This window comes from Danio rerio, chromosome 20 (genome assembly GCF_049306965.1).
Source record: "Danio rerio strain Tuebingen ecotype United States chromosome 20, GRCz12tu, whole genome shotgun sequence".
Lineage (NCBI taxonomy): Eukaryota > Metazoa > Chordata > Actinopteri > Cypriniformes > Danionidae > Danio > Danio rerio.
The window spans coordinates 51,162,501-51,174,674 of NC_133195.1; the positions used below are offsets into that span (position 1 = coordinate 51,162,501).

At 36.7% G+C, this 12,174-nt stretch overlaps 1 protein-coding gene across 3 annotated transcripts in view; it reads left to right on the top strand.

Annotated features, from left to right (window-relative positions):
* The window catches only part of hadhaa (hydroxyacyl-CoA dehydrogenase trifunctional multienzyme complex subunit alpha a), a 33,520-nt gene extending 22,290 nt beyond the window's left edge, over positions 1-11,230 (top strand). For 2 of the 3 annotated variants that reach the window (NM_001105276.1, XM_073932479.1), the window contains 6 exon segments: positions 3,811-3,951; positions 4,032-4,100; positions 6,809-7,004; positions 9,392-9,506; positions 10,329-10,474; positions 10,631-11,230. In NM_001105276.1, the coding sequence (NP_001098746.1) occupies positions 3,811-3,951; positions 4,032-4,100; positions 6,809-7,004; positions 9,392-9,506; positions 10,329-10,474; positions 10,631-10,776 (813 nt within the window). In that variant the 3' untranslated portion in view covers positions 10,777-11,230. 3 annotated transcript variants of the gene reach the window in all.
* The last annotated feature ends 944 nt before the right edge of the window (positions 11,231-12,174 follow it).

The following is a 12,174-nucleotide window of genomic DNA, read 5'->3' on the forward strand; positions in this document are numbered from 1 at the left end:
GTCACTTGTCTCTAACTAATTGAACCAATTTAAACACATCTTTATTATCACATTTAATTAAATTGTTTTAGTAATGATGAGGTTTTGTTCTAAATATTATATTCTAAAGTTAGTATTTTAGTGCATGTCATGTCATGTGACTTGAGTGAGCATCACACTTGTTACTACTGGACGCAGGATGGCTGCTTTACATAGTACTGAGATTGCAGATCCCCCAGACACATTTAAGTCATCTGTGTGGAAACATTTTGGTTTTCCAGTTGAGTACAGGAATAGAATTCGTGTCGTAGACAAAGCGCCTGCCTGTCTGTCTTAACTGTTTCACGAAACTTACTTGTAAGGAAAAACATTTTAAAGGTGTGGTAATTTCACAATGTTAGGGTGTAAGCAACAAACTGCCAACAAAAGTGATTTAATGTACAAAAGTGAAACCAGAATAATGCCCAAATATACAAAAAAAGAGAAATATTTACACTAATAAAAATAATATAATAAAGTAGCAAATTCAAACAAAAGTATCAAACAAAAATTAGTTAAACTCGAGCAAGGGGGTGATAGTGAAGACAAACAAAAGAAATAAATATAATAAAACAATTCTAACTCATGAATAACCCCTCTTACCTCGCTAAAACTGATGAAAAGAAAAAAAAGGTCTTCAGCGCCGAGCGCCGCATTCTTCCCTATACTGAATAAAATAAACAAAGATGACCTTCACCTCTTACCTGATGTCTTTAGCAATACATTTTCTACGTGTTTGCAAAATGGAAATCGTATGACATTTTCCCTATTCACCTTACACTAAGAGTGAACAGCCTATATTGTCGGGAAGGAGCGGATCCAAAAAATAATATACAAATCAATTGAAATAAAAATGTACAAACCTCACAAAATTACTTAAAGTGGGCAAAAGTAATGCAAAATAATTTTGCCCAAACGAAAGTTAAGCAAAAACAACGAAAATCATAATCATGTCAGAATAATACACGAAAAACGAGATCAAAGGAAAAAGCGCTCTCTCTCCCGCTCTTCCTGACATGCTTTTCACATTCCCGCGCTGCGTCACCAAATGATGATAGATCGGTCTCCTGACCAATCAGCTGTCAAAAAGGCGGACCTTCAGAAATGACAGGCAGCAGCTGTCATGAAGGCGGACCTACAGAAATGACCGGCATAGAGGGAGCGGGAGAGAGAGAGAGATCGGGAGGCAAACATACAGCCGGCTACAGCCCTAACATTAGTTTCTGACACAACTGCAATGTATTTTACTGGTGAATATGTCATGTAAAAACACTTTACAAACACATTATATGTATATTTTTTATTAATTTAAACGGAAACCTATCTATCTAAATGAAACCATATAATCAAAAATGAGCGTCTGTGTCTGCACAGAGATCAAGCCTCTCATGGGAGAATGTGGATATTATGGTGTTTTTGAAGAAGATCTTTCACTAGTCTACACTGCAGTTATTTATTTAATTTTAGTTTACTTAGTTAAGATGGCTGCACTAAAGAGAATAGTTTTTTTTCTGACTAGTCTATATTGGAGGTATTTATTTAATTTTAGTTGTTGGTATCCTGACTGTACTAAAAATGCGATGACAAAGTTAATAAAGAAAAAGTTAAGATGTTCTTTTTATTAAGTGAATTTTCTCTTAGCATTGCTGTTAACATGACATCAACCCTAACCCCACAGCAAACAGAAACCGAACCGTACCGAACCGAACCGTGGCTCCAAAACCATGAACCGAACCGAACCGTGCCTTTGGTGTATCGTTACACCCCTAATATATATATATATATATATATATATATATATATATATATATATATATATATATATATATGTACACAGTTAAAGTCAGAATTATTAGCCCCACTTTGAATTTTTTTGTTTTTGTTTTTATATTTCCCAAATTATATTTAACAGATTCAGAAAATTTTCTCAGTATGTTTGATAATATTTTTTCTTCTGGAGAAAGTCTTATTTGTTTTATTTCAGCTAGAATAAAAGCAGTTCTTAATTTTTAAAAAAACATTTTAAGGTCAAAATTATTAGCCCCTTTAAGCTATATTTATATTCGATAGTCTACAGAACAAACCATCGTTATATGATAACTTGCCTAATTACCCTAACCTGCCTAGTTGACCTAAATAACCTAGTTAAGCCTTTAAAGAATATCTAGAAGAATATCTAGTCAAATAATATTTACTGTCATCAAAGCAAAGATAAAACAAATCAGTTATTAAAAATGAGTTATTAAAACTATTATGTTTAGAAATGTGTTGAAAACAAATCTTCTCTTCGTTAAACAGAATTTGGGGAAAAAAATAAACAGGGGGGCTAATAATTCTGACTTCAACTCTATCTATCTATCACACACAGTAGTCAACATTTGAAGTGGATCAAATCCATTCAACAAAGTTGTCCTAAAAATGTGTAACACTCATTCCTGTTTTATTTTTGGAAAACTTTTTTGAACCACTTCCAATATTGACTACTGGATATATACAATTATTTAATACAACTTTTTTAAAAATTAGAAGTGTTTTCCGTTATATTTAATTATCAGGATTTAAGAAAAATAAGAAAGGAGTGTGAGACATAATATCTGCTATAATATATTTTACAATAATGTTATAATAATCAAGGTTGGACAAAAACACAGCCAGTTATTGTCTATTTATCATCATCATGGAAGATATTTTTGCTCCCGACAATCCCCCGTTCCTCCAAAATGAGCTCACATCTTCTTTTAAAAAACTATTTAGCAGTTTCCTTATAAATTATATAGTGGTTATTATGGTTAATCATATTATTGTAGCTGCAAGCTTTTTTAATAAAAAAACTGGAACAGTTTCAAATAGGTTTCAAAATAGGTTTAGCTATAGCAGCTTTAAAACGACGACGTGCAGTTGCTGGTCCTAAACTCAGGAACACTACAATTCACATTAGACTTTCCCCCTCTATTTCTGTGTTTAAGTCCGTTTTAAAGACCTATTTATTTTCTCTCGCTTTTAATACTCCTTGATTACTGTTTTATTGCTTTTACTTATTAAATGTTTTGTTTTATATTTTATTTTCTTCTCTGTCTTCAGCACTTTAGTCAACTTTAGTTGTTTTAAATGAATATATCTACAGCAGGGAATATAAGTATTGAACATGTGACCATTTTTCTCAGAAAACATATTTCTAAAGGTGCCTTTGACTTGACCGAATGTTGATGGCAACCAAAGAAATCACATTATCAAATCTATTTAGTTTACAAATGAAGTTCTGTGTAATAAAATGAAATGACACAGGGAAAAACGATTGAACACATGAAGAAAGGAAGGTGTAGAAAGGCAGTGAAAGCCCAGACAGCAGCTGAAATCTCTCAGTATTCTTCAGCAAGCCTCTGCCCTTCCTCAGTGTAAATGAATATCAGCTGCTTCAGTCCAACATCTACATTAGCAAGAGGATGAAGATGAAACCAGGGTGGACACAAGAAACTCAAGCTGTAGAATGGCCCAGCCAATCACCTGATCTGAATCCAATCGAAAACATAAATTAAAAATCAGATTTGATAGATGAGGCCCACAGAACCATTAAGATTTTACACTCTGTTGAAGTCTCACAATTCCATGGCAACAGCTTCTTTAGAAATATTATTCCCATTAGGAGACATGATATGTTCAATACTTATCTGCCCCGCTGTAAATTTTGTATTGTATAGGTTAGAATGGAATAGGTTTCAAAAATTTGTCCTACAAAAAAGTACATTTTGTTTGATCCGGCCCTAAAATGAATTTTTTTCCTCACGGATGTAGGTGATCGGGATGCATTATTTCTCTCCTGTGGATAAAATGCAGCTGCTGGAAATCATCACCACCGACAAAACCTCCAAAGACACCACCGCGTCTGCCGTGGCCATCGGACTCAAACAGGGGAAGCTCATCGTAGTAGTGGGGGTACGAACACATTTTGTTTCTCTACCTTTGTATTATCGGTTCATTATAGTTACTGATCATGTGTGTGTGTGTTTCAACAGGATGGTCCAGGGTTTTACACCACTCGCTGTCTGGCACCCATGTTAGCTGAAGCGGTTCGAATTCTTCAGGTAAATTCATATGTTTTGGGCTTTTACGCTTTTCGTAAAGCGTTTTTTATTTTTCAGTCTGCCCTAAAGGAAACATCTGCAATATACTTTAAAGTGTTCAATTGTTTCAATTCATGCAAATGGAGATTTAAATTATGATACATATTTTGAAAGGTTATTTCTCAAAATTGTTTTTTTTCTCCTGCACTGAGCCATGCAGGAAATCTCCACTTCAGGAGTTCTTACAACAAACTTTACGGTGTTATTCTTGCCTGAATTATGATCTCTAATGTTTATACACTACCTGACAAAAGTCTTGTCACCTATCCAAGTTTTAGGAACAACAAATAATAACTTGACTTCTAGTTGATTATTTGGTTTCAGAAGTGGCTTATATGGAAGGCAAAGGCCTCTAGATTACACTTATTTTACCATAATAAAATATGATCATGCCTTGATTTTTAATGATTTAATTAGAATAGTACGGTCTGACTTTGCTTAGACAAAAGTCTTGTCACTTAACAGAAGTAATGTCCAGTTTAGAATATAAAGTCATGCTGCAGTGGAAACAGAATGAATATTGTGTCTGACTCCATCATGAGCTTGGAGGACTGCATCCATACATCTCTGCAATGACTCAAATCACTGATTAATAAAGTCATCTGGAATGGCAAAGAAAGCGTTCTTGCAGGACTCTTAATCTTCAATGCCTCCTCCTTCATCTTACCTCGGACATGCTTAAGAATGTTCATGTCTGGTAACTGGGCTGGCCAATCCTGGAGCACCTTAACCTTCTTTGCTTTCAGGAACTTTGATGTGGAGGCTGAAGTATGAGAAGAAGCGCTATCATGCTGGAGAATTAGCCCTCTCCTGTGGTAATGTTTTAGAGAAAAATTTATAGAATTTACCCTCTCCTGTTTGCTCTCCTGTGGTAATTTAATAGGCAGCACAAATGTCTTAATACCTCAGGCTGTTGATGTTGCCATCCACTTTGCAGATCTCTCACACACCCCCATACTAAATGTAACCCCAAACCATGATTTGTCCTTCACCAAACTTGACTGATTTCCCTAAGAATCTTGGGCCATGCTGGTTCCAGTAGGTCTTCTGCAGTATTTGTGATGATTGTGATGCAGTTCAACAGATGATTCGCTGGAAATATCGACCTTCTGCCACTTTTCCAAAAGATCAACTAGAAGTCAAGTTATTAATTGCTGCTCTTACAACTGGGGTCGACGACAAGACCTTTGTCATGTAGTGTACATTTGTATTGTTTTATATAAAATAATTATTTTCTCTGTTAATAGTATTTTCATGAATTAGGAAGTTAAATAAATAAAAATCCAAAATCATCCCTGTAAAAATTATTTTTATTCTGTAAACAATATTTATTCTAATATTAAACAGAAGTGTAATTAAAGGAAATGTTAATTCTGTATTTTCTCTATGTGTTATGAGTTTATTATTGGTATATTTGAATATTTTAGACGTAATAAAACTCTTTATTACTTAACATAATTCATGTTCAATCATGTTAAAGACAAATTTATGTTGTCGTCAAGCGATTTCTTTCGATACTTACAATTAAGAAGATATATTACAAATCATAAAGAAAAGGAAATATTCAAAAAAGTCCCAACTAATGTGGAACAGTATTTTATAAATATAAAAAACAAAAAGGATTACATAAAAGACACATATCACAGATATATAATAGCCTAATTCTGGATTCTAGAGATAACACCCTTCAAATTAAAGAAAAATGGGAATCTGAACTTTTTTGAGGATGATATTTGGGAAAACATATGTTCAGAAGCTCATAAGGGGATCAACAGCCATAATTGGAAAGAGTTTGACTGGAAAACAAAAATTAGGTTTTTTAGAACACCTTTCAAAATATACTAACCAACCACAGTCAGAGGAATGCTGGAGGGGTTGTGGAAATGTGGGTAATCGCGCACATATATTTTGGGAATGTCCGAAGATACTTGCATTTTGGGAAGGGGTAAAGATTGAGATAATGAAAATTATGCAGGTAGATCTACCTTTTACTTCCCTGTTTTTCTTGCTTGAAGGGCTAACCCAGGATATATATATAATAAAAACCAGAGATATATACTACATATACTTTTACTAAGTGCAAGAAAGACCATAACAATAAATTGGATGAAGCCACACCCTCCAACAATAGTACAGTGGATAGAAAAACTTGATTGTATATATAGAATGGAGTATATGACTGCTCAACTTCAACTAAAGCTGGATATTTTTAAACAAAGATGGGCACCTGTTACGTTGCATCTGAATAGGACATAGTATTTCTAGTTCCTTTGAAACTGAAAATATTGCATGTTTTTTTTTTTTTTGTAATTTTTTTTAATTTACATCTGCGGCTACTGTCGTTTTTTTTCTCTTAATAATCGCTGCTGTCACTGAATGTTCTGTTCTGTAAAATGTTTTAATGTCTAAAAATAAAGTTCAAAAAAAAAAAAAAAAGATGTATCTGCAGTGTTTACACTTTGTAGTCTTGTTACATTTTGTAACAGGAAGTATTTATTATATTTTTATGTAGCAAATATTTTGCTAAAAAAAAATTGTAACCATGCAATTATGAATTCCTTTGTTTTTGTGCTCTTTCTGGCCTGTAGCCGTTTTTCTGTGTCTCTTCAAAACTGTTCTGATCATATGAGGCAACTCTAATCTTCCTGTCTCATCACTTTGGCTGACAGGAAGGAGTCGGGCCCAAGAAACTGGATTCCCTGACAACAGGATTCGGGTTTCCTGTGGGCTTAGCGACACTTGCTGACGAGGTCGGTATTGACGTGGCGGCTCATGTTGCAGAGGATCTTGGCAAGGCTTTTGGAGCGCGGTTCGGAGGAGGAAATGTTGACTTCTTGAAGACCATGGTGCAAAAAGGGTTCAAAGGTACATCAGCTTAACCACATGCAGCTTTATCTCCATAAATTCTCAGTTTGGGATTACAGAACATTGACTATTTTACATGGACATGAGTAATCTAATGTTTTGCCTTAATTTGAATTGGAGGCAGCATGAGGACGGCAGCACGGTGGCTTAGTTGCTCACAGCAAGAAGGTCGCTGGTTTGAGTCCCAGCTGGGTCAGTTGGCATTTCTGTGTGGAGTTTGCCTGTTCTCCCAGTGTTGATGTGGGTTTCCTCCGGGTGATTCGGTTTCCCCCACAGTCCAAACACATGTGCTATAGTTGAATTGAATAAACTAAATTGGCCATAGTGTATGAATAGCCCCTTTCACACATACAGACCTTTCCGGAAAATTGCCGGCAATTTTCCGTAAAGGTTGTATGTGTGAACAGGTCCTTTTTGAAAATACCGGTAAATTCGTTCTGGCTATTTTCCGGAAAGAGAAGTTGTAACATTACCGGCAATTTGCCGGAATGCTGCGCTGTGTGAATGCAGAAGGAAGATTACCGTAATAAGCGCGTGCACGTCTAGAACGTGCTGACGTGAGACGTCTGCTTTAGCCAATCACAACAGTCAGACGCATTTACGTCCGCGCGGTTTGTGAGGATAAAAGCCTTTGAATATTTTTCCAGACACATTTAGCTGCTAGAAGTTAGTCAGATCACGTTTATATGTTCTTCTTAATGTCAACTGTGTAAATAATCATCGATGAGATGCTTATGATAAGCCGTTGTTTGTTTACCTTCAAGCTTTGCGTGCGCCTATGAGCGCCTGCACAATTATGAACATCTCGACATGCGAAAGTTATCCTGCGAAAGTTGTTCACAATATTGATCATCCACAGAGTCTGTAATTTAGTCAAATGTTTACAAATACAAGCGCAGCCGTTTAAAGCTCATTTGTGGTGAGTGATGTCAGAATTTACCGGTATTTTGGAATGGATGTGTGAATGCTCTTTTCCGGAAAATTTCCGTAACGTCCTCGCCTGTGTGAACAGCGCTTTTTTGAATATACCGGTAAAGTCGTTCCGGAAATTTTCCGGATATTTACCGGTATCACTGTGTGAAAGGGGCTAATGTGGGTGTGAATGAGAGTGTATGGGTGTTTCCCAGTACTGGGTTGCGGCTGAAAGGGCATTCGCTGCGTAAAACATATGCTGGAATAGTTGGCGGTTCATTCCACTGTGACGACACCTGATAAATCAGGTACTAAGCTGAAGTAAAATGAATGAATGTTTACTTTAGTTCCCGTTTGACATGTTTAACATCATTACATCAGCATTCAAGTTTCTACCAGTGTTTCACTCAACAACAGTTCGAGTTTATCATGGCAGTAAATGTCATTTGGGGCGTTTTGTTTTTACTTTCGTGACAAGTTCAACTGTAGTTAATTTCTTACATTATGCGTGCAAACAGATGACGGAGGATACAAATTCTCAAGCAGGCTATTTCTGCCCCTATGACATTTCATTCATGCCCCTATGAAAAGGTTAAGTCAGTGGTCACCCACTGAAGCTAAGCAGGGCTGCGCCTGGTCAGTATCTGGATGGGAGATCACATGGGAAAGCTAGGTTGCTGCCGGAAGTGGTGTTGGTGAGACCAGCAGAGGGTTGTCAACCTGCGGTCTATGTGGGTCCTAACACCCCAGTATAATGAAAAGGGCACTATGATGTCAGTGAGCGCCGTTTTTTTGGGTAAGACGTTAAACTAAGGTCTTGACTCTCTGAGGTCATTAAAAATCCCAGGCTTCATCACTCTGTCTCCTCTCCACCAATCAGCTGGTGTGTGGTGTGCTGTCTGGCGCAGCATGGCTGCCATCGCATCATCCAGGTGGATGCTGCACACTGGTGGTGGATGAGGAGATCCCCCCCAAAAATGTGTAAAGCGCTTTGAGTGTCAAGAAAAAGCTATATAAATATAAATATATATAAGTATATTATTTTTATGAGCCACAAACATTCATTTCTACTGAAGAAAAAAGTGTTTTCTTTTTATTTTTAAAGGATTGCATGAGGGTGAGTAATTAAAGGGTTAGTTCACCCAAAAATGGAAATCTGTCATTATTTACTCAACCTGCACTTGTTCAAAACTCATTTGAGTTTATTTCTTCAGTTGAACACAAAAGAAGAAATTTTAAAGAATTCTGGCAGCATTCTTCAAAATATCTTCTTTTGTGTTCAACTGATGAAAGAAACTCTAGTATGTTTATTAGCCCCATGAGGGGGAGTAAATAATGACATTTTTGGGGTGAACTAACCCTTTAACAACAATGAATGAACTTTCATTTTAAATTTCACAAAATACACAAAGAAAGTATAACATGCAATAAAGAAATATCTGAATGCTGATTTTGATTGTTTATCTGCACTTCAGGACGCAAGTCTGGAAAGGGTTGTTATGTGTACGGAGCCAAGTCAAAAGAAAAGAAAGTGAACTCAGAAGCTGAAGAAATTCTCAAGAGCTTCAAGCTAACAGCGCCCCCTGCTGTGTAAGCCTGTTTATATGATTAACTCCACAAATCATAGCAACTAGAAACCCTTCATATTTCTCTCTGTCCTCTTTATTTTCATTTCATTCCTTTAAAACATGTTTTAACACATTTTTAACCCTCTCAGGCTCAAATTAAGTTTTAGAAACAGAAAAAATCTGATATTTGGGGAAAATTATCATATGGAGCAGTACAATAGAATCCTGACTTTTTTTTTTTTAGAGAGAGACCTTCACATGCAAGGTGTTCTGGGATGTTGCAGATTTGCTCAGTGTGGTAATTAGACACTGACGACTGAGTATGATGTGAACAATAACTTTTTATGTACAACTTTTCAAACAATGTAACAAACTGCTTTTCAGTGGCAGAACAACAACAAAAACAACATGGGATCCAAATCCAATATGTCAAATCCTCATTGAGTAGGTCATGTTTCCAAGTCACTTTGTCATGTGGTACTCCAAGAAACAGTTTTTGCCTTTTATGTCATCTGGTGTGCAAGTGGGGAAACTGTTTGTTGCTAATGGACAACCAAGTCCTGCAGTGTAAACACATTACATTAAATTACAAGTCCTGCAGTGGTACTTCTGAATAAAAAAAACTCATAAAATATGTATCTGGAGTAATAAGTTAGTTATTTTTTAGTTATTATTCTAGTTGTTTTTTAACTGTTGCAAATCTGCAACACCTGCCTTGAGAGGGATAATGAGTTTTGTCTGTTTTTAATTATTTTTATTTATTATTTCACTTGTTTACGTAAAGCTCTTTGAATTACCATTATTTATGGAATGTGCTATATTAATACATTTGTTTTGCATTTAGCTCCAGCGATGAGGATATTCAGTACAGACTCGTGTCTCGATTTGTGAACGAGGCCGTGCTGTGTCTACAGGAAGGCATTCTGGCCGACCCCATTCAGGGAGATATTGGAGCTGTGTTTGGACTTGGATTCCCGCCTTGCTTGGGAGGTAAACGAATATCACACGCCTTGTAATTAAAGTGATTTATCGTAACCGATGCGGGCTTAGCACCAAGCCTTGAGGCACACCACATTGTGCCTAAGGATAATTGTGGAGATACAAAGTAAACTCTAGCAACCTACTTCATTTTCTCCTCCATTTCAGGTCCGTTCCGTTTTGTGGATTCTTACGGCGCAGACAAACTTATCCAGAAAATGAAGCGCTTTGAGGAGGTTTATGGTAACCAGTTCAGTCCCTGCCAGCTTCTCCTTGATCACGCTAAAAACACCAGCAAGAGGTTCCACAAGTGAAAAGATTCACCACTTTTATAATCTCCTCATGACCTCAGTATCACTTCACATTAAAAGTAACATCTCATTTGCTCACTAAGTGCATTATTTACGTAACTTTAATGTACTGTATCATTTTTGGGTTAAAAGCACTTTACTAATTTGGCCTGTATATATTTTTTGAGTTTAATAATCGAACAAACAATATAACATCTCTGTAAAATTTAAATTTTCCTCAACACAGCGTTTTTTTAATGAATGGTGGTAGTTTATTTATTCAGGTACACATCACATCACTTCTGTTAAAGCCTTTAAATGTTGCAGCTACATTGTTTTTGTTTTAACCAGCGTGCCTCAGATTATCTCCAAGTCAAGCTGGACAAGGACTTTTGAGCAGTTATTTGTTGTATTTTTGTATAGCATAGTTTGTATGTTTGCATATGTTTCTGCTACATTAAACTAACATCCCCTAAAATTTGCTGTGTGTGTATGTGTTTTTTTGTTTACACCCAGCACATAATTCACTATATGTAAAGTAAAAATCATTGCAAGAATGAAAATGAATTAATATGTAGTGCTTACACAGATATAAAAACATATACACTCACTGGCCACTTTATTAGGTACATCTGTCCAACTGCTCATAAACGCAAATTTCTAATCAGCCAATCACATGGCAGCAACTCAATGCATTTAGGCATGTAGACATGGTCAAGATGATCTGCTGCAGTTAAAACCGAGCATCAGAATAGGAAAGAGAGGTGATTTAAGAGACTTTGAACGTGGCATGGTTGTTGGTGCCAGACGGGCTGGTCTGAGTATTTCAGAAACTGCTGATCTACTGGGACTTTCACACACAAACAAATCTAGGGTTTACTAAGAATGGCAGTTCTGTGCGCGCAAATGCCTTGTTGATGTCAGAGGAGAATGGCCAGACTGGTTCTAGCGGATAGAAAGGCAACAGTAACTCAAATAAGCACTTGTTACATCCGAGGTCTGCAAAAGAGCATATCTGAACACACAACACGTCCAACCTTGCCTCGGATGGGCTACAGCAGCAGAAGACCACACCGGGTGCCGCTCCTGTCAGCTAAGAACAGGAAACTGAGGCTACAATTCACCCAGGCTCACCAAAATTGGACAATAGAAGATTGGAAAAACGTTGCCTCTTTGATGAGTCTCATTTTCTGCTGCAACATTCTGACGGTAGGGTAAGAATTCGGCGTCAACAACATGAAAGCATGGATCCATCTTGCCGTCAATGGTTCAGGTTGATGGTGGTGGTATAATGGTGTGGGGGATATTTTCTTGGCACACTTTGGGCTCATTAGTACCAATTGAGCATTGTGTCAACACCACAGCCTACCTGAGTATTGTTGCTGACCATGTCCAGCCCTTTATGACCACAGTGTACCTTCT